At 42.8% G+C, this 23,896-nt stretch overlaps 1 protein-coding gene across 1 annotated transcript in view; it reads left to right on the top strand.

Moving 5' to 3' along the window:
- Window positions 1-703: 703 nt before the first annotated feature.
- The window catches only part of LOC139375365 (lysophospholipid acyltransferase 2-like), a 77,709-nt gene continuing 54,516 nt past the window's right edge, over window positions 704-23,896 (top strand). The window contains exon 1 of the mRNA XM_071117079.1: window positions 704-968. Coding sequence (XP_070973180.1) covers window positions 885-968 — 84 coding nt within the window. The 5' untranslated portion in view covers window positions 704-884. The remainder of the gene's footprint in view (window positions 969-23,896) is intronic.

Here is a 23,896-nt window from a genome sequence, read left to right on the forward strand (position 1 = left end):
GACACAAGCCCATGTTCTGACTTAAGGATGAACGTTCAGCAACATTTTGCATGGTCTGGTGCCCCGGGTTGGCAACACATTCAAAACATGCCGTGTTCAAAACAACAGGGAGGTCAAATCATGACCTTAGTGATCTTCAGGTCGGAAAGTTGGAGCTCTAGAAAAAGGCCAGAGTTCCCGAGTTGAAATTCTGAGTTGGATTACTATTCAAATAAACATTTCCCAGTCTGAGCTCATTTTTTTAGAGTTCCCAGTTGTTTTGAACACATTGAAGTGGGAATTCTGAGATTTGTACATGGTACCAGTTGTCTTGAATATGGTGCTTTCAAGACAACCGTGAACTCCGAAAAGAACGAGGTCAAATCATGACAGTGATTTTCAGGTCAGTGACCTTCAGGTTGGATGACTGTTCAAAACGATTTTTTCCCCCCAAGTTCCCAGTTGTCGTGAACGCACTAAAGTCGGAGATGTCCGAGTTCCGAGTTGTTATGAATGCGAAATGTTTCTTCTCCAAGTTGAATGCCTCATATGTACATGGGAGGAGTCCACGTGAGACACAGTCGACTTCAAATTTGATTCGTTTGGGAAAATGTACATAATATTTTCTGTGTCGTCCACATACATCTGATTGGTCACTTGAAATCACTTTCTCCACACGATAGGCTGAGAAATGTCATGGAGGGGGGGCTCGGAATATATCCCTCCGCCCACACTGTCTTTGTTGTCGTTGGTGCTGTTTGATATGTGCTGTAGATTTTGGTGGCGCTGTAACACGGATGACAACCATCTAGCCTGGTAGTCAGTCGCAGCGGCAACAGCAGTTTTTCAACGGAGGAGAGTGTATCTGCGACGGCGAAGGGGAGCAAGGATTCACGGCCTCAATAATGGCTACTGAAACCACATCGTCCTGCACTGGCTCCAATTTACTGCAGCCGATAAGCGAGATAATCAATCTTCCTCTAGACCAGGTAAAAAAAATATTTTTGAATTGATTATCTCCTTGGTTTTGGTGTACTACTGTAGGTTAACTGGCTTTATTAGTGATGCAGAGATTGTAGCGTGCAGGCTACAATAACCTCATTGAATGCCGTCTTAATCAGAAAGTCAGAGACGTCATTCGCTAGATTGTTGCATTATTGTAAAAAAATGTTTTAGGCCTACTAGATACTAATATTTTTACATTTTCGAAATGGTTGGATAATTTGGTAACTTCAGCTTCTCGTGTATTGTTGAATTGTTTGGATTGTCAACTGTAGGATGTATTAGGCCTAGCACTTGCTTATTGAAAGTTCCATTCATTCAACACTATTTCCACCTAGGCTGCGCCACTGTTGCAAAACTTATAGGCCTATACTACCACCAATCGGTTTTTTTCCACACACACAGACAAAGCGGTCTACATTGACATCTTCTCAAGCGAGTAATTCATCAACCCTTTAAATCAATTAAATTGATACCAGTGTCTCTCCTAGCTAATCGTTTATAATTTAATGCGATTAGACTTGCCTACCACAATCAGTGTCCTGCTGTGTGTGACGTAGCCCACCAGTTGTGTAACAAGGTGTGGTCCATTGATAACTATTGCATATCGTAAGGGGTCGTTTTGACGTTAGACTGCCAATGCTTGCATTCTAATCACATTTCCGTTTATCACACACAGTGGACTTTGTTAATACTCTGCTGTGTCACTGTGAGCCCTCTCTTCAATCATATCAAACTGTATCTTCCAGAGATCCCCAGGGGTTGTGTACAGCAGCATATGAAAAAACAGTTGGTCCCTCCAAATATGTGATGGGGACAGTAACCCAATACTGTTTCAAATCAATATGAACACTCAACCTCGTGTCTCTTTGCTATCACTGAATTGTCCTTTTACGGAGTAGGGCTGGGCGGAATATCGTATTTTACTATATACCAGTATTGATGCATGGATAGGATTGGGTTTTTACTTCACCTTCTATAATTGTATTTAAATGTTTGGTTTCTTAAATTGGATACGCAACTACTGCGCGTGTAATGTCCGTTTTTATAGTTAACTCGTTTGCTACTTGAGTCGTATTTCTCTCAACTGCTGCATGCCTCTACTCACACCAAACCCTGCCCCTCAAGGAGCGAGCAGTGGCTCCACCACGGAGTCACGAACACTTTCTTGCCGTTCTCTCTGCAGTCTCCACGGTCAGACAGATGCAGTACTGTGTTGGTGACGACGCTGCTTTCCACAAGCGTTCAATAATTACTATTAGTTTGTGTATCTTGCTGTCTGCTAGTTTGTCTTTTCTTAGCAAGTTGTGGCTAAAATCCATCTTGTTAGCCGCTAATGCTAATCGCTAGCTAGTTTTCTAAATGTTATAAGAGTCGGAGCAAACGTAGATGGCTAAAACAGCCTGGTGCTGGTGTAGGCCTAGATAGCCTACCATTGCACAAACATTCCTATCTTAAATAAGAGAGGTATAGGTGAATCGTGAATGTTACTACTTCGATGAGGTTTAACGGTGATTGGTATCCAATAAGTAGTCCGTCATTGTAAATAATAATTTGTTCTTAACTGACTTGCCTAGTTTAAAGGTTACATGTAAAATAAATAAATGTATTACCGCCACCTACTAGACTGGAGTATAACTAACTCCCTTATACTTAAAATAAATAAATAAACAAAACCCTTACATCTAATCCTACACTCTTGAATATGTGGACATCTATAAGTACCTATGTGTCTGGCTAGACTGTAAACTCTCCTTCCAGACTCATATCAAACATCTCCAATCGAAAATCAAATCTAGAGTAGGCTTTCTATTCCGCAACAAAGCCTCCTTCACTCACGCCGTCAAACTTACCCTAGTAAAACTGACTATCCTACCGATCCTCGACTTCGGCGACGTCATCTACAAAATAGCTTCCAACACTCTACTCAGCAAACTGGATGCAGTTTATCACAGTGCCATCCGTTTTGTTACTAAAGCACCTTATACCACCCACCACTGCGACCTGTATGCTCTAGTCGGCTGGCCCTCGCTACATATTAGTCGCCAGACCCACTGGTTCCAGGTCATCTACAAGTCCATGCTAGGTAAAGCTCCGCCTTATCTCAGTTCACTGGTCACGATGGCAACACCCACCCGTAGCACGCGCTCCAGCAGGTGTATCTCACTGATCATCCCTAAAGCCAACACCTCATTTGGCTGCCTTTCGTTCCAGTTCTCTGCTGCCTGTGACTGGAACGAATTGCAAAAATCGCTGAAGTTGGAGACTTTTATCTCCCTCACCAACTTCAAACATCTGCTATCTGAGCAGCTAACCGATCGCTGCAGCTGTACATAGTCTATCGGTAAATAGCCCACCCAATTTTACCTACCTCATCCCCATACTTTTTTATTTATTTACTTTTCTGCTCTTTTGCACACCAATATCTCTACCTGTACATGACCATCTGATCATTTATCACTCCAGTGTTAATCTGCAAAGTTGTAATTATTTGCCTACCTCATGCCTTTTGTACACAATGTATATAGACTCTCTTTTTTTTCTACTGTGTTATTGACTTGTTTATTGTTTACTCCATGTGTAACTCTGTTGTCTGTTCACACTGCTATGCTTTATCTTGGCCAGGTCGCAGTTGCAAATGAGAACTTGTTCTCAACTAGCCTACCTGGTTAAATAAAGCTGAAATAAAAATAAAACTCACTAAAAAGCCACCACCACACTCCACTATTTAAATCTATCTTGTACTACCTCAGGCCAACCGCCTAAAAGGACGGGACACCACCACTCAACACACCCTGTAACTCTTCTGACATCAAGTCTCCTACATCCAATTACCTCTGCAGCTCGCCTCAACCTAAATTTTCTGCAATTTCGGTTCCATCCCTGCAGTACATTTGTTAACCATTATTATAAATGCTGACAACTTCTGCACTACTCTAACCCTGGAAACCTCAACCTGCTTCTCTCACACCGGACATTTCTGAACCCTAGTCCCATCGGCACCCCGACAATTAACACATACCATTACTTTCCCAATGCTACACATTCCTTTGTCTCATGCCCTTCTGCACACTTCTCACCCTTAGGAACCTCCCTCATACACATGGCTGCCTAATGCCCATATGCTTGACACCTGTAACAACGTAATGTATTTGGCACAAAAGCTCATACAGGATAACTTGTACACAGTGCATTCGGAAAGTATTCATACCCCTTGACTTTTTCCACATTTTGTATCCTTATTCTAAAATTGCTTTGTTTCCCCCTTATCAATCTACACACACTTCCCCTGTCTGATCAGGCATACAGCTCACTCTGCTTACACTTTCTACCATTCTTCTTTAACAAACCATTTTCCTTTTCCCGCCATTCCTCCTCTGTATTCCAAGTATACGGCAGGGTAGCCTAGTGGATAGAGCGTTGTGCTATTAACCGAAAGGTTGCAAGTTCGAATCCCCGAGCGGACAAGGTACAAATCTGTTGTTTTGCCCCTGAACAAGGCAGTTAACCCACTGTTCCTAGGCCGTCATTGAAAAAAATAATTTGTTCTTAACTGTCTTGCCTAGTTAATTAAAGGTTAAATAAACAAAAATACGTCTCCTTATGATTATAGTGCACTTCTCCGGACATACATCTTGTTCTTGCCCTCTCAAGGGATGCCATTTTCCTTCTCTCCAGCCCGTCCAGACACAACAACGCGTCCCTTCTACCGATCCATGAATATGTTAGCTAGGTAAGAAAAACATGAAATGTAACGCAATTAGGATCCCCTGGAAACATTGACCAACATTTGGTTCCTACCCTGTCAATAAATCCTTCCTGGCTTATTCATTCTATGTTATGTCAAACAACAATGTATTCAATGTGCTGCCCGCTATATTCCAACAGTTCACCAATTAACTAGGTGTGGCTTTTTTTGCCCATATCATGCAGGCAGCCCTGTGTAGCAGTGAGGAAATTATATATTTTTTTAAGTGTGGGAAATGAACAGTATCAAACAAACAAAATGGAGGAAGCCGCATCTGAAATCACTTATTTGTTGCCACAACTACTCATAAAGCATATATAGAATTTGTATTATTCAAAAACATAAAATAACATAAATATTGTGATACGATGTCCATATCGCCCAGCCATACAACATAGCAGCTGTGGGAGAATGTATTTTATCTCATAAATTGGGGCAAGTCTTTTAGCTTCTGTTTCATCCATATTGACACTGCTTGTTTGCGTTCTCCTTTTATGCCACCAGACCTCTGATGAAAGACCGATGGACGACATGTTCGCAACCACCTGCAATTCTCTATTTTCTTAATTAACGTCTCCTTATTTTACATTTTGAGCCATTTACCAGAAACTCTAATCCAGAGCGATTTACAGGAGCAATTAGGGTTGAGTGCATTGCTCAAGGGCACATCAACCAGATTTTCACCTAGTTGCCTCTGGGATTTGAAAGAAACTGACCCAAAGCACTTAACTGCTAAGATACCTGCCGCCTCTCTTATCTCTGTTGGATTGCATATTTACAAAATGGGGAAGAGTATTCTGCACAAAATATCTTTAATCTCAGTCCCACTCAGCAGGGAGAAAAAGGATGAATAGCATGGGCAGGGATCTGCCATCAGATTGTCCACATCAGGTGAAGAGTTTGGTCATTGTGGTTTAAACAATAACACAATACATCATTAAATGGAATACAGGTAGCAACATAGTGTCCAGCTCTAGAGCTGGCCACTCTTTACATAACCAATGACTGGTGGTCTATATTACCTCAGCTGTATATGGCTCAAGTAGCTCTAAATTAAATGCAGTCACCTCCAAAATGATTGGCCCTCTAATAAAGATGAGCAAAACATTTTATACTGATACAATTACTCAGAGGAGACATTTTCTTAGACCATTCTTCCATACAGAATCTTTCCAGGTCCTTCATATACTTCGGTCTGTGCTTATGGACTGCCCTCATTTCAAACCACATGTTTTCAATGGGGTTCAAGTCCAGAGACTGAGATGTCCATTGCAAAATGTTGATATTGTGGTCATTTAACCATTTCTTTGTGGATTTGATGTGTGCTTGGGGTCATTGTTTTGCTGGAAGATCCACTTGTGGCCAAGTTTCAGCCTCCTGGCAGAGGCACACAGGTTTTTGGCTAAAATGTTATGGTACTTGGTAGAGTTCATGACGCTATTGTCCTAACAAGAGCCCTAGGACCAGTGGAAGCAAAACAACCCCATAATCTAAAATATCCACCACCATAGTTTACAGTAGGTATGAGGTTATTTTCTGCACATGTATCCATCTTTTGACGACAAACCCACCGCTGGTGTGTGTGACCAGTCTCTGCCGCTGAAAAGCATCCCCATAGCATGATGCTGCCACAGCCATGCTTCACGGTAGGGATGGTGTTAGACGGGTGATGAGCTGTGCCTGGCTTTCTCCCGACAGATCGCTTTACATTCAGGACAAAGAGTAAAATGTTTCTCATCAGACCACAGAATCTTGCCTTATGCTCTGATTCTTTCATGTGTGTTTTTGCAAACTCCAGGTGTGCTATCATGTGTATTTTCTTTTTCTTCTTCCCAGGAGTGGCCACTCCCATAAAGCCCAGATTGGTGAAGTGCTGTAGACTGTCCTTCTGGCAGGTTCTCCCAGCTCAGCCAATGAACTCTCGTTCTTTCATAGTGTGCCTTGGGTTCTTGGTCACCTCCCTGACCAAGGTCCTGATTGCCCGGTTGCTCAGTTTGGTTGGATGGCCAGCTCTAGGCAGTCTGGGTAGTTCCATATTTCCCAATGATGGAGACCACTGCTCTCGGAAACTTTAAACAGTCTTGAAATTGTTTTAAATTCATTACAATTCTGTCTTGGACTTAAGGGTATTTTTTATTTAACTAGGCAAGTCAGTTAAGAACAAATTGTTATTTACATTGACGGCCTACCCCGGCCAAACCCTCCCATGGCCAAACCCTCCCCTAACCCGGACAACACTGGGCCAATTGTGCGCTGCCCTATGGGACTCCTGATCACGGTCGGTTGTGATACAGCCCAGGATCAAACCAGGGTCTGTAGTGATCAAATGTATTTATATAGCCCTTCTTAGATCAGCTGATATCTCAAAGTGCCGTACAGAAAACCAGCCTAAAACTTCAAACAGCAAGCAATGCAGGTGTAGAAGCACGGTGGCTAGGAAAAACTCCCTAGAAAGGCCAAAACCTAGGAAGGAACCAGGAGAGGAACCAGGCTATGAGGGGTGTCCATTCCTCTTCTGGCTGTGCCGGGTGGAGATTATAACAGAACATGGCCAAGATGTTCAAATGTTCATAAATGACCAACATGGTCAAATAATAATCACAGTGGTTGTCAAGGGTGCAACAGGTCAGCACCTCTACCGCTCCTGCTGTCTCTAGACAGTTGAAAACAGCAGTTCTGGAACAGGTAGCATGTCCGGTGATGCCTGAGATGCAGTTGAATTGGCAACAGGTGTACTCCAATCAAGTGGTAGTGTCATCTCAAGGAAATTGAATGTACCTGAGCTCCATTTGGAGTGGCATGGCGAGGGGTATGAGTACTTATGTAAATTAGATATTTATGTCACATTTATTGAAAATTAAATACAACATTTCTGAGAACATGTTTCCACTTTCTCATTATGTATGTTAGTATCTATCTAGGCTCATCCATTTTGAATTCCGGTTGTAACACAACAATGTGGAATAAGTCAAGCGGTATGAATAATTTCTGGAGGCACTATCAGTCCTATGGGTTCTACTTCACTTGCATGAGTTTTATGATTTTCTGCCATTCATTGATGTCATGTTTCAGAACGCCCTATACAGCGAACACAAGAAGTACAGGAAATTAGAATTGGGTTAGATGCGCTTTACCCTTTATGTGTGCATGAAAATATGAAGGAGCCGGTCGTTTGAAGTTGACGAGTGCCTTTTGCTTTGCCAACTGAACTTTAGCAATTACTCATATTAGCAAACTTATTTTAATTTCAAACGTAAAATTTCTCTAGTATAGGCTACTTATCGTGATGAATAAGTGTTCATTTTCTGGATGGTAAAACGTTTTCAGTGTATAGAAAAGATAATGGTGCTATATCTTTTTAAATAAGATCATCTTTGATAATTGACAATCGCCTAAATAAAAACTTGAGAGTCGGGGAGAATCTAAAATTGTCATTGCGTGGGGGCCCCCCTTGATTTTACGTTTGATACACTCCGATAGCACAAGAACAAGGCATAAGCAATGGAAAAATGTGTAGCATTGTAGGAAATTGACTTTAAAAAGGCAAACTGTTTCTGCGGCCTAGAGGGCCTCTAAAACGGTGCCATTGGCCACGCCCGCTACCCCCTAACTTCGCTACCGATGTCTTAGTTCTGTAATGTGGGCAGTGTAATCTGAGCAGGCCCCAGCCAGCTCCCCTCCCTGCTTTCTTGGTGTAGGCCTGCTATGAAATTGGCTCTCCACATGAAGTGCTTTGGCCCCTTCTATACTTCTGTACCACACCCCTTTCACCCACACTGAGGCAAGCTTGTGTGGGTGGGACTTGTTATAGCATGCCTGCAGGTTGACATACTCTTGGTAATGTGATCACCTGTCTGGCTTTAAAGGAAGTCTTTGGTCTAGCTTGTCATGCTGAGAAGTTCTTATTAGGATAGGTTGTTCAACATAATTAGCCTAGTTCTATGGTTAGTCAAATGCATAGCCTCGGGGTTTCTCGTAGGCCCATTGGCATTAGTATGAGTCACTGCACAAGTGTTCATTCTGTGTAACATATCATTGACCATTGCCTGGGGGCCAGGAGTGGCCCGTGAGTGTCACAGGAATTCCAGATATGCAACCAGGTATTGTTGCTCTATAATGACATGTTCTGGCAACACTGTCATTTGACCACATGCCTAATCCCGTGCTGTGAAATAGCATTTATAATCCAAACCCTGCATTCCTTAATAGGGTCATTATTGTTGTGGTTTCATCTTTTTCCATGTTAGTCCATCTGCTGTAATAACTGGTGCAAATAGCATTAGTGTGGAATTGTTTAAGAAAGCTGTGTCTGATTGGTCGTGAATGCACTCTCTTTAGAATGACGTATGTTAAAGTAAACCGCTTGGCTGAGTCGGGTCTCTCGCTCCTTCATCTTTGTCAAACATCAGCATGACTACGTTCCAATTAGAGAGGGAGAGAAGGAAACACTCCCAGAGTAATATTTAGCTTTTCGTGTGAAAATCGTTGGCGTCGTGACACTTTTCTAAGCAACGGCTGAACTGAATGTGTCAATGTCACACAGCAAAGTACATAGATCACTATTTGTTAACTCAACAGCATTTCTTATAATAAATTATGGTAATAGTAAATTATGAAATTCAATTTTTCCTCTTTATTAACCCTTCCATGTACCTCCTTGAGAAAGTAGTGGACTCTGAGGCCCTTATCCACACTACAATGTCAGACTTAAAGGCTTTTGTCAACTCTCATATGACGCTGACCAGCCTGTTACAATGAAGTCGTAAGCCTCAGAAGAACGCCAATGCTCTAAGGCAGGGGTTTACTCTGTAGCGCTGGGACTTTTCCTCTGGAGAAAAGCATACTTTGTACCAATGATGCTTCACATTGTATGTTTAAAGCAGTCACTAATGAAGAACTACTCTGCTCTGTGGTTTTATTGGAATACAGTTTAATGCACATAATGTGATTGTTGTGGATAGTCAGGGTAATATAATAGTTTAAAACATTTCCATGCTTTGCAAGAAGTATGATTTCTGTAATAATCCTGTTTACATGGACACATCTGAAATCAGGCTACTGATGGGCCTTTTGATAAATGCAGAAAATGACCAATCAAAATAAACATTCTACCACGGTGACCATGTTATTTCTGTGAAGACTTTTTGATTCGGAGTTCGGACATATAAAGTTTATGAGAACTATAAGATGCATACTTATAGTTTTTAAGAACTCACTTCACTCGCGCATAAGAGGGAGGCTTGCGCTACCTGGTGCTGGCACATACGCAGCTCATATACACCGCTGTAATGCCTATTAAGCTGTATACATGTCCTAATCATTGGAAATATTGCTCAGAAAACTAGGTATTTTAATCGGTGTATGCTTACTTAAATTATGACTTCCATTTTAAGTTCAGCAGAGCAAGGTGTTGACATGACTAATGCCTTACTTGGCCTTCTGCCATAATCAGTTTATTAAATTGTTAGTGTGCATGTAAAAGTTGTCAGTGTGGTTTTATTTCTCCTTGTCTGTAAGACGAGCCTTCTCTTGTTGCTGCTGCGCTTTCCGTGGGCCTGCTGTGTTCTCACCTCCCTCTGTGGTTTATAATGGAGGAAGGCTGGTTGCTAGCCCCCTAGTGATAGCTCAGTAATGGAGGAATGCTTGTTGCTGATCCCTAGTGATGGCTCAGTAATGGAGGAAGGCTGGTTGCTTGTCCCTAGCCCCCTAGTGATGGCTCAGTAATGGAGGAAGGCTGGTCCCTAGCCCCCTAGTGATGGCTCAGTAATGGAGGAAGGCTGGTTGCTGATCCTTAGTGATGGCTCAGTAATGGAGGAAGGCTGGTCCCTAGCCCCGTAGTGGTGGCTCAGTAATGGAGGAAGGCTGGTCCCTAGCCCCGTAGGGGTGGCTCAGTAATGGAGGAAGGCTGGTTGCTAGCCCCCTAGTGATGGCTCAGTAATGAAGGCTGGTTGCTTGTCCCTAGCCCCCTAGTGATGGCTCAGTAATGGAGGTAGACTTGTTGCTAGCCCCCTAGTGATGGCTCAGTAATGGAGGAAGGCTGGTTGCTAGCCTCCTAGTGATGGCTCAGTAATGGAGGAAGGCTGGTTGCTAGCCCCCTAGTGATGGCTCAGTAATGGAGGAAGGCTGGTTGCTAGCCCCCTAGTGATGGCTCAGTAATGGAGGAATGCTTGTTGTGGTTGCGTGTCCCTAGCCCGGTAGTAATGGCTCAGGGACTAAAAGCCTGATCCCTGATCTCTCTAATTGGTGCACCTCAGGGGAGTATATTTGTTCCAATAGATTTTTTATTTTTTTTGCTGCTTACTTATGTGTAGTGCTACAGATGTACTGAAGAACGATGATGAGCCAGTGTGATTTCTCCAGGGATATGGTTAGTGTTGGTCATAATATAAGAGCTCCTAAGGAGCTTGAGGCGCAAACTCATAGCCCAAAACTTAACATGGTGTAACTATTGCCCTAGGACCTGCATTCATTTGGCTACAGTTCTCATATTGGATTAGTACTGACCAGAACACTATCAATTGTTCAATTAAGGTTCCGTTGAATTCTCAGTAAGTCGACGCACAATTTTATAAAACTACAAGAAGGACCAGGACCCCCTCCCTAGTATTAATCGTCATTACTCCAAAGGCCAATCACTCTCAGAGCAATCAATTGGGAATTAAGTTAAATAACCTGTATTGATCAGATTTGGCCTTACTACGTAAGGTGAAATAATAATAAATAAAATATACACTACCGTTCAGAAGTTTGGGGTCACTTAGAAATGTCCTTGTTTTTGAAAGAAAAGCTTTCCCCCCCATTTAAAATAACATCAAATTGATCAGAAATACAGTGTAGACATTGTTAATGTTGTAAATGACTATTGTAGCTGGAAACGGCTTTATTTATTTTATCTAAAAAAAAATGGAATATCTACGTAGGCTTACAGAGGCCCATTATCAGCAACCATCACTCCTGTGTTCCAATGGTATGTTAGCTAATCCAAGTTTATTTAAAAAAGGCTAATTGATCATTAGAAAACCCTTTGCAATTATGTTAGCACAGCTGAAAACTGTTGTCCTGATTTTAAAGAAGCAATACAACTGGCCTTCTTTAGACTAGTTGAGTATCTGGAGCATCAGTATTTGTGGGTTCGATTAGAAGCTCAAAATGGCCAGAAACAAAGCACTTCTGAAACTCGTCGGTCTATTCTTGTTCTGAGAAATGAAGGCTATTCCATACAACGCTGTGTACCACTTCCTTCAAAGCGCAAACAGGCTCTAACCAGAATAGGAAGCGTGGGAGGCCCCGGTGCACAACTGAGCAAGAGGACAAGTACATTATAGTGTCTAGTTTGAGAAACCGACGCCTCACATGGCCTCAACTGGCAGCTTCATGAAATAGTAACTCAAGACACTAGTCAACATCAACAGTGAAGAGGTGACTCGGATGCTGGCCTTCTAGGCAGAGTTCCTCTGTACCGTGTCTGTGTTATTTTGCCCATCTTGATCTTTTATTTTTATTGGCCAGTCTGAGATATGGCTTTTACTTTGCAACTCTGCCTAGAAGGCCACCATCCCGGACTCACCTCTTCACTGTTGACTTTGACTGGTGTTTTGCGTTACTATTTAATGAAGTTGCCAGTTGAGGCCTTGTGAGGCGTCTGTTTCTCAAACTAGACACTCTAATGTACTTGTCCTCTTGCTCAGTTGTGCACTGGGGCCTCCCACGCTTCCTATTCTGGTTAGAACCAGTTTGCGCTGTGAAGGGAGTGGTACACTGCGTTGTACGAGATCTTCCATTTTTTGGCAATTTCTTGCTTGGAATATCCTTAATTTCTCAAGAAAGCCATTGTCAGATTCTCCAAGAGAGAGTTGATATGGAAAAAATGAAATTCCATCTCATCTTCTGTGTTATTTATTGTTGAGAGACACCTGCCAAAAGTTTGGCATTTTAAGGAACTGCAAACTAGGCTAAATCCATATAAATATGATTGGTGTTGTCACCAAAACACACTTCCATTGGGGTAAATAGGCGACAGCTATTGTTTTAGATTTAGTCATTGTTAAGCTTAAGACAGGCACAGTGAGGGTGTCTTTCATCTCTTCCTGGCTTTGGATTTCCCTCTATGCATCAATTTAAAAGTAAATCTTTGTTTTGCTGCATCGTGGCCTCAACCTTAAGTAGTAGCCTACGACTTGCATCAAAATGCTTTAGATTTTTTGCTTGCGCTATAGAATTAATCCGAGGTGCTTCTACCTCAGTTTTTATTGCTTCCATTCAATATGATCACTGCCGTTGTAAAGGGGAACATTCTCGTTGCTTAAGGTGATGGAGAAAATAAAATGGCAGAACTAAATGTTATGGCCCAGGAGAAGACATGGGGACCCTGAAGTGACGGCAGATCTTTGGATAAACCATAAAGCACTAATCATAGAGCAAATATCCGTTACTTAACAGGCTTTTAAAAATGTAACTAGGTAGGTCAGTTAAGAACAAATTACTATTTACTCTGACGGCCTACACCGGCCCAACCCGGACGACGCCGGGCCAATTGTGCGCCACCCTATGGGACTCCCAATCACGGCCAGTTGTGATTCAGCCTGGACTCGAACCAGGGTGTCTGTGGTGACGCCTCTAGCACTGAAATCAATTTATTTATATAGCCCTTCTTACATCAGCTGATATTTCAAAGTGCTGTACAGAAACCCAGCCTAAAACCCCAAACAGCAAGCAATGCAGGTGTAGAAGCACGGTGGCTAGGAAAAACTCCCTAGAAAGGCCAAAACAGGGAGAGGAACCAGGCTATGAGGGGTGGCCAGTCCTCTTCTGGCTGTGCTGGGTGGAGATTATAACAGAACATGGCCAAGTTGTTTCAATGTTCATAAATGACCAGCAGGGTCAAATAATAATAATCACAGTAGTTGTCGAGGGTGCAGCAAGTCAGCACCTCAGGAGTAAATGTCAGTTGGCTTTTCATAGCCGATCATTAGGAGTATCTCTACCACTCCTGATGTCTCCATAGAGTTGAAAACAGCAGGTCTGGGACAGGTAGCACATCCGGTGAACAGGTCAGGGTTCCATAGCCGCAGGCAGAACAGTTGAAACTGGAGCAGCAGCAAAGCCAGGTGGACTGGGGACAGCAAGGAGTCATCATGCCAGGTAGTCCTGAGGTGTGGTCCTAGGGCTCAGGTCCTCCAAGAGAATTAGAGAGTGCATACTTAAATTCACACAGGACACCGGATAAGACAGGAGAAGCACTCCAGATATAAGACTGACCCTAGCCTCCCGACACATAAACTACTGCAGCATAAATACTGGAGGCTGAGACAGGAGGGGTCAGGAGATGCTGTGTCTTAGACCGCTGCGCCTCTCGGGAGCCCCCAAGTGCTTATGTAACGTTAGCGTAGCCTGTAATACCATTAAGACTATTATACCTAGTTTTTATGTTCTAGTCTACCATTTTTCAAGCAATTATCAAAAGGGTTATTTAAACACTATTGTTAAGCAGTTCAAATGATAGATATTCATTTGAATACACTGTTGGCTTCAAAGGATCTAGCCTGCTTCTCAAAGTGGTGTTGTATGGGCGTCAGATATGAATGGTTTAATGTTTGTTCTCCACAGCCCCTGGCTCTGTGCTGAAAGGTTCTGTCCCATATCTATGCACTTCAGCCACCCCTTTCCCGTGGCAAGGGGTATCCTAGCAACGAGCTATGTTATTTTCTGTGTTACTGGGGCAACCAAGGTTGTACAGTTTTAGAATGTTTATTCCTCTATATTTTCTGCATGAAACCCGTGAGTTGGGTTATGTACGTTAACTGTAGTGTGGTGTTGAAGCCATCGCACCCCTGACCAGTCGACCTGCATGCTACGAAATACAAATGCTCTGCTTAGTGAGCTAATTGGGCTACACTAATACTTAAAGGGAGTCCAGTGAAACACTCATACATTGGTTGAATTGAAGTGACCTGTATGGTTTACAGTAAAATATCCTCCTGTGTATGACTTGCATACGTTTGAAACTTTCAGCCCAGCTATAAAAGGCCATATCTTCTCATGACCAACACTAGTTATCAGACTCCACTGTAAACCACTGTGACTCATGAATGTTGCCACTGTGGAAACTAAAAGCAAATGTTGCCAGGAGCTTAAATCTGAGTTACTGTAACCTATTTTAGCCCAGTTAAAATAACATGGGCCTAAAGTCACCTGTTGGTGTTGAGTACAGGTCTTGCTCTGTCTCTACCTTATACTATCTCACTCTGCATGTGGCTATTGAGGGATATCTATGTTGTTGAGATGTTTCACCAGTTTTGAGTGTTAAAAACAATATGGGTTAACCGTAGCAAGGAAGTCATCTTGCTTGCACAGCATTCTGGGAACCTTTCCCCTCAAACATGCCATTAACTGCCAACAGCCACTGAAGTTTGATTTTGTAAATAAAATAAAAATCTATGTTCTGCTCCTTCCCTGACTTTTCCTAAATGCTTGTATTTTACACTGCTCATTTGTCAGAATTTTGAAATCACAAACAAAAGTATTTAGCCTTTTTACGTATTTAAATAGTTTGTCCCCCCCCCCCCCCCCGCCCCCCCACACACACACACCTATTACTGATTTAACCCGCCAAGGCAATGTGCTGTATGACTTTGGTACCCAGCCAGGTACTAATGCATCTCTCTCTCTCTCCTCTCTGAATGAATGACAAATTAATGGAATGGGTGATACTTGTGCACCTTACTTCACAATTTAATTTGTGAAGTAAATTAATTATAAGAGGGTGAAGAGAGAATAATTAATTTAGAAAGACAACAATAGTGTAATGATCAGTTTGTCATGGCTATTTTATCAGCAGCAAATAATTTCACTGTGCGCTTTGAGGGTTGATATCGTTCTCTTTAACATTTTACTTTGTAAAAAGAAGCTGTTACAGGACTGTTTTATTTCCTGTAACTCTTTTACTAATGAAAACATGCTGTGTGTTGCAGTTGGCCTTTAGAATAATGCAAAACATATCTGTGAATCTATCCAACTTTCTGACCGGGAAACAAACAATGCCAGTCAGCCTGAACAGCCTGGCTATCAACTAATTTCACACATAAGAGTTAGACTATTGTCAATGTAATCTTGTCTATAGGCTGAGTGTGACCATATTAGGTCTATCAGCTGTCAAAATTGTACATGAAGAGATCGGCGCATCTTGTAGTCTTACAGATGCAGGGATAGGATCATCACTTTATCAAATCCTCCTTCAGAGTCGCATGCAGGTAAAGCATCTTGATTTCTATATCGTATCAGAACGAGCATGTTCTGGTGTTTCTCGGACACTTCCCTTTGTCAAATAACTCTCATAATTCAAGAGATGCAGCTCTATTTCCAAATGTCCCTTTTTCCAAGAATATCTGTGCTGTCCATGCATTCAGCACATGACCAGTCCCCTGGGTGTTCACCCCCTGCTCCGGCAAAGAAAACAACCTACCAACAAACTCCTAATTAAAATATACTATTTTTGCAATTCATCCTTTACAATGGTTCATGCACTCGTGCTTTTTTTTATGAATACAGCAAATAATGTCACCTGTGCATCTGGCTGGTTATCTTTTTGTTTCTACTTTGTCAAAAGAAGCTGTAACTGGACTTTATTAATTAATGTAACTCGACTACTAATCAAATGTACAAATGAAGTTGGTCAAATGGATTACACTAATGTTTCTATTTTAAGGGAAACTAAAATAGGCAATAGCCTGCTTTTTCTAGGACTTTGTAGAATTATACAAAACATATCCTTGATTCTAAACTCTTTTTTTTAAATTGAGAGGTATCTTAATGCAATGAATCCTTTTATAATTTCTGCACTATTTATCAAGCTGTTGGTGCTTATGTTTGCTGCACTTTTGGGTGTTGATATGTATGATGTATGATCTGATGTGTATGCTAAAGAGGCACCCGGCAACGTTCCATAGCAGGTACTTACTTATAAGCTGAAAGGACAGGCGGTTTGGTGTTAAACAGCCATTCAGTGGGATTGAGCTCTCCTCCACGGATGAACAAGACAACACTTAAACAATCACTGCCACTTCTCCTGAGGTTTCATTTTACACACTGAAGGGTTTAATTTGTCAGCTGACTGGGGATAGACTCCCTGTCTGTGGAATAACCTTCAGCAAACCTCAATAGTTGCCCATCACATGGCAGTCTAGGCCTACACCTTGTTGATCATGTCAGTGGTTTCTCTGCTGTGCTTGCTATGATGAAGGTGGCCAACTTTGGCGCAAAACACTTTTCAGGAGTGTATATGTGGACTGTGTTGAGATTGTATGTTTTGCATTTTGTAATGTATTGCCTTCTTGGCCAGGTCTCCTTTGCCAAAGACAATGTCTCAGTGGGCTTTTCCTGGTTAAATAAAATCACTGCATTAAGATATACTATGATTATCTCTTTGCAAAGTATGACTGTCTAATGTGTGTTTTAGTTTGGCTTATGTACTTCCATTTCTGTAATTGTGTTGCATTGGATACATGTCATCTGAAGGCTAGTGTGATGTGAATGCTAATTGAGTGGGTTTACTGCTAGTGATGTTGCAGATTTTCCCAACCTCACATTCTCTGAGGGAGCAGCTGACATAGGGGTGCTGCTGTGTCCACACTAGTCTTCACAGGTCCTAAAATTGGACCTGTTCTGAAAAGGATCTGGGGCTTTCCCACCCGGACCTGATATTCATTAAGTTTTTTAATATAGGGACCCATTCCCAACGGACCCGAAGACATCTAGACCCGTTCTGTATAGATCGGATCCGGACCCGGTTCAAACCGAGCGAGGGAAGCAGCAGAAAAGTAATTTTCTAAAGCTACTTTATTAACCAAAGAGGGTGAGGGATTCAGGTTCTTCCGAACAAGTCAGTTAAAATGACACGCCTGATACCCTTGACAATCCTAGAGCAGACATTATTTAGAATTATGGATCCCGTCTCGGTATCCGGGTACAGGTGGATCCATGAAGACCTCTAGTTCACACACACACTCCCAATGGACAGATGGCGAACGCGTTCACTCTGACCAGTAACATCAAGGCCTCTTTGGAAGTGTCCAGGGTGTCCAGCTTAAAATGCCTGTTGTGGCGCTCGTTGGTTGTGACCACAAACCAAAATTAAACCCCTGCAGAGACAATGCAAATCGATGTTTTTTAAAGGGTCATTTATCCTAGTAGAGGTAGGGAAAAACAAGTGGGCTGGCTTCTCAGAAAACGTCCTTTCTTTCAACACAACAAAGTCACCCTATGGAAATTCCCCCACCAATGCCCCTTCACAGATGGGATTTTCAAATCCCCACACCACTTTGGACAAGGGATATTTGCATACCCTGATACAAGCAAATAGTTTCAAAGGTACAAACATAATATCTAACATGACGATAGCCAAAAGCAGGCTAGCGGTCTGACTTGGTTGCTTGCAAGGTCACAGAACGAGTAAAAGAAAGCTGTTGGGTCGAAGCACCAAGGAGCATGACTTGAAGAAGACAGGAAGGACTTTGGTTTCTGTATCTTAAGAGAAAATGAGGAAGTAAGGCGGTAGGTACATTTTTAGGGTGTAAACGCTGCAGTAGACAATCAGTGGTGATGGATTTCAAAACCATTTTCTACGTCTACTGCTCAGCTAGTGTTGCGTAACACACCTCTTTGAACTTTCTCTACTGATTTAATGGTTACTAAAGGATTGACCAAGACTGCGTGTCTGAATAAACAGTGAAAGTTGGGTTACGTATTTCAAACATTAACAGCCAAGTGCAGGCTGTTTTTTCATGCTGTGTAATGTGATAATTTTTATTTTTTTCCCTCAGCTTTGTGTGAATGGGAAAGGAGAGCTGGACAGCCTATTCCGCAGTCTCCCAGCGTTAGCATAGGAACGCATGAAGCTTTCCCGAGTCACTGCCTCCAGACCAGGCCCCCTGAGTTACAATGTCCGAAAGACAAACCCCTTTGCCTCTTGGCACTGCTCCCATATGCTGCAATCAGCTGGTTTGCTAAAGCCAGGTTGGTGTCACTGAAGGGGCCCATCAAGGTTTTTTACTGTAGGCAGTGACTTAGCTTAGGCTGTCGTCCAGACACCACTGAGGTGAGTCACTCTCCAGGGTCTCTCCAAAAGACAGAGGGGTGGTTTCTAGACTTTTCCTGGACAAACTTATCCTCACCCAGGATAAATGGAGCTCTGAGGGAAACCTATATTTTAACAAGTGTGTAAACAGTCCTGGAAAAACCCAAGCAGTCCCCACTAGAAGCATACCACTCAAAATGTGATGTCGGGTTACATGTAGCCTACTGTACCTAGACTACTGTACATTTCCAGGGGATACTGCACTTCAGTTAACCACACTTCAACTGCTCCCTGACCTCCTGGCTATGAGAGGTTCCATGACATATAAATTGAACCTTTGTATACGTTGTAATGACAATGTAAACACGATGACATCATTGTCCTGGCACAGCATTTGTAAGTAGTATTATGTAACGATATGTACTCACTCACACTGTAGTTAGGTTTCATCTCAGAACTGCTTGGGTTGGGACTGCTGCAGCACACTCCAAGCAACAGAACAACAGACAAACTATTGGCTATTTGGACTGCTGCCAGAGCCATTCATGATCCTATTGGGCTGAGTCACAGGCCTCCTGACAGAATAGAACACCTCAGTCTCACTCCTGCATTAGCTGACAGCCAGTGAGCGAGGACTGCTGTTACCTGACAGCCAGTGAGCGAGGACTGCTGTTACCTGACAGCCAGTGAGCGAGGACTGCATCGATGCAAATAAGGCATATTGCCTACATAAGTAAGCCAGTTGAGCTGAGATATGCGCATAACTTTGGAGGCGTCAAACAATGTTGAGGAAGGAAACTGGTATGGAGGGCTCACAGGAGAAAAACAAAGAGACGTTCACTGAGGACATAGAAACACTGTGTACAGCTGTGGCTTTTGATGCTTATCAATGTACAGTGAGCCTACACAAACACACACACACACATTGTCCATTTGTGGTGGGATATAATGTGAAACAGCCCACACAGGCATTCTCTCTTCTGCCTTTCTCTGTCCATCTGCCTCTGTCCCTTCCTTTCTCTTTCTGTTAGATGCTATGCTTACTCTCTGTTGACATGGTTATATAGCTACTGCATGGAAATGCTTGTGACATCAAGTCAAACAAATTTCAGTCCCAAATTTAATCATCATAACATTTCCTAGCAGCCTTAATGAACCACTTCCACATCCCAGACCTCCACACAGGAAGCTCTCTGTAACGCACATATGACATGTCAGAAAACTAAGTCCATATAATGTTTGGACTGGGTTAAATAATGTGTTAGCCTGTATTTGGGTAGCTTGCCACACAAACGATGTGTTTAGTGGGAACAGATTGTTTTGAATGTGTTCGCTTTGTATAGAACGCTGCCTTTTGGTAAGAGGAAGGATACATTGAGAGGAGTTGGCTTCAGTTTATGCTAAGAGGTTTAATAGGAGATTGCATGTGAATTTTTATTAGGCTTCAGGCCATTTCAATATTCCAGGTACACACACACTGGCTATGAATTGGCACATCTTTGTGTACTTGCTTGTGCAGGGTGGATGGCAGGACGTACACTAAGGTAGTATCTCTGTGGCTGTGTGCTGGCTGCCCTGTGGGGAATGCCTGATGATCCTCCGGCTGTTAATAGCCTGATCTGGCCGCAGCGCCTGCCTGTGTTCAGTAGATCAGCACAGAGATGAATGCGCCGCAGGGTGTGTGTGTGTGCACGCCTCATGGTCCTTTCTTTGTACAGGAGAGGTCACTTTAAAAGAGAGGATTGAGCTCTGAGCTTTTCTCCCAAAAAAATAACAATTCTCCATTCAGTCCAACTGCCTCCAGCTATCATGCTACACAGCATGTCTCTAAACTCCATTCAGTCCAACTGCCTCCAGCTATCCCTTTCTTCAGCACATGCATGGCAAACTGAATCCAAATGAAGGCTGACGTTTGTCAACGTCTGTCTGGCCAGTGCCTCTGCAACCTTTTAGCATTTAAACTGAAAAATAATTTCTGTTCGATTAGAGTAAATTGTACCCAGGGTTGAGTGTGCATATTCACTGTCTTTATCATTGGGTCAGTGCCGCTCGTTTTGTTTTTGGACAATAATTTCCTCGTCCAGATTAGATGGAAGTCATTTTATTTGCCTATTGGATCAGACAATGTCCCTTTTTTAAAAAATTTTTTATTTTACCTTTTATTTAACTAGGCAAGTCAGTTAAGAACAAATTCTTATTTTCAATGACGGCCTAGGAACAGTGGGTTAACTGCCTGTTCAGGGGCAGAACGACAGATTTGTACCTTGTCAGCTCGGGGGTTTGAACTCGCAACCTTCCGGTTACTAGTCCAACGCTCTAACCACTAGGCTACCCTGATCCTTTTGTCAGTCAAATCAAATTTTATTTATATAGCCCTACATCAGCTGATATCTCAAAGTGCTGTACAGAAACCAGCCTAAAACCCCAAACAGCAAGCAATGCAGGTGTAGAAGCACGGTGGCTAGGAAAAACTCCCTAGAAAGGCCAAAACCTCGGAAGAAACCTAGAGAGGAACCAGGCTATGTGGGGTGGCCAGTCCTCTTCTGGCTGTGCCGGGTGGAGATTATAACAGAACATGGCCAAGATGTTCAAATGTTCATAAATGACCAGCATGGTCGAATAATAATAATAAGGCAGAACAGTTGAAACTGGAGCAGCAGCACGAGTAGGCTACCCTCAAACTTTAGTCGTATATAAAATAATTTAGCTAATGTCTCCAGTCATATAAAGTGTAGTAGAATTGCTTGTATGCTATCTGATATAGCACATAGCCTAGGCCTACTTTAATCCACTACGCACTGCATTGAACAGTCTTTTGCGAACTGTGAGTTATATAACTCAATCTAAATTAGGGCTGTCCAATCTAGTGTTGCACTGAATCCCGGTACCGCGCTAGTATCAACATCTTAGAATACCATCGTACTGTTTCATATGATACTACCGACTTACATGGAACCCAAACCGGCCGCGTGCGCCATCGTGCATACATTTGATTTTTTCCCCCTACACCAAACGTGATCACTACACGCAGGTTAAAATATCAAAACAAACTCTGAACCAATTGCATTCATTTGGGGACAGATCAAAAAGCATGGCAACGTAGACGCTCGTTGGCGCAATATTTGAATAACATAGATTTCTACATTTATTTTGCAACGCTTGCGCACGTGACGAGAGCGGTGTGGTCAGCCTATTAATCTGCCCTACCGATCTAAAGAACCTGCTGGCGCCTGTTAAATGTTTTATCAATCTTGTTTATAGATTCAGTTGAATTGAAGCAACAGCCACTAGTCTGTTGTACGGGCAGGTCTAATAATATCCACTTCACTTTCATGCGCACATCATGTGGCAGCTGTAATCAACCAGCCCTCACTCACCTGCTTCTCTCAATATCCCTTACCAGCCCTCACTCACCAGCTTCCCTCAGCATCCCGTACCAGCCCTCACTCACCTGCTTCCCTCAGCATCCCCTACCAGCCCCCACTCACCTGCTTCTCTCAGCATCCCCTACCAGCCCTCACTCACCAGCTTCCCTCAGCATCCCCTACCAGCCCTCACTCACCTGCTGCTCTCAGCATCCCCTACCAGCCCTCACTCACCTGCTGCTCTCAGCATCCCCTACCAGCCCTCACTCACCTGCTGCTCTCAGCATCCCCTACCAGCCCTCACTCACCTGCTTCCCTCAGCATCCCCTACCAGCCCTCACTCACCTGCTTCCCTCAGCATCCCCTACCAGCCCTCACTCACCTGCTTCCCTCAGCATCCCCTACCAGCCCTCACTCACCTGCTTCTCTCCGTCTGCTCTTCATGTACGTCTATTCCTCAGTTAGATTTTTATAAATAATTTCTGTTATGGCGAGCGGGGATCCAGACCCTCATGAGTCTTCTGTTAGATTTGTACATTTTGTTAAATTGGAGCAGCAAGCAATGTTGATACGTTGTATCATTTCATGGCCTGTTATAACAGGGCACAGACCAGTCTGAGTAGACTGCAAGTTCATTGTCATGCAGCCTCTGAGTGTCAGAGGGAAAATGGAGCACTGCTTCGTGACTGGCATGCTTGCAGCTTTACAGCAAAGAAAACAACTTGTCCCTAGCCTCAACGGTTAAAAAAAATATGACCCATTTTCCCGGAGGTTTTCTTACTATCGTTATTCACATGCGTTTTATTTACAGTGCCGTCAAAGCATTTGCCCCAGTCTGATTTTTCTCTATTTTTGATACTGAACGTTATCAGCTCTTCAACCTAAACCTAATATTAGAGAAACAGAACCTGAGTTCACAAATAACAAAACAAATATACCTATTTTATTTCATTAACAAAGTTACGCAACACCCAATTCCCCTGTGTGAAAAAGTAATGGCCCCCTTACACTCAACAGGTTGTGCCACCTTTTAGCTGCAATGACTGCAACCAAATGCTTCCTGTAGTTGATCGCTCTCACATTACTGCAGAGGAATTTTGGTCCACTCTTCCATGCAGAACTGCTTTAACGCAACATTTTGGGGTTTTCAAGCATGAATTGCTTGTTTCAAGTCCTGCCACAACATCTCAATTGGGATTAATTCTGTACTTTGACTAGGCCTTTCCAAAACGTAATTTTAATGCAGACTTGATTCTGTGTTTTGGATCCTTGTCTTGTTGAATGACTCAGCTGCGCTTCAACTTTATAGACGGATGACCTGATTATTCTCCTGTAGAATTGTCTGATACAGAGCAGAATTCATGGTTCCTTCTAAGGTAAGTCATCCAGGTCCTGAGGCAGCTAAGAATCCCCAAACCATTATACTACCGCCACCATGCTAGACCGTTGGTATGAGATTCTTATTGAGGTAGGTAGTGTTTGGCTCCCTCATGGCATAATGGGACCCATGTTATCCAAGAAGTTGACTCAAGTTTGCTCAAAAGCACCTGGATGATCATCAAGACTCTTGGAAGAATTTCCTATGGACCGATAATTCAAAAGTAACTTTCTGGATGACATGGGTTCCATTACGCCGGACAAACACTGCATTCAACAGTAAGAACCTCAAACGCATGGTGGTGATAGCTGGGTCTTGCAGCAAGACTGATCAACAACTACAGGAAGTATTTG

Source organism: Oncorhynchus clarkii, chromosome 19 (genome assembly GCF_045791955.1).
Source record: "Oncorhynchus clarkii lewisi isolate Uvic-CL-2024 chromosome 19, UVic_Ocla_1.0, whole genome shotgun sequence".
Lineage (NCBI taxonomy): Eukaryota > Metazoa > Chordata > Actinopteri > Salmoniformes > Salmonidae > Oncorhynchus > Oncorhynchus clarkii.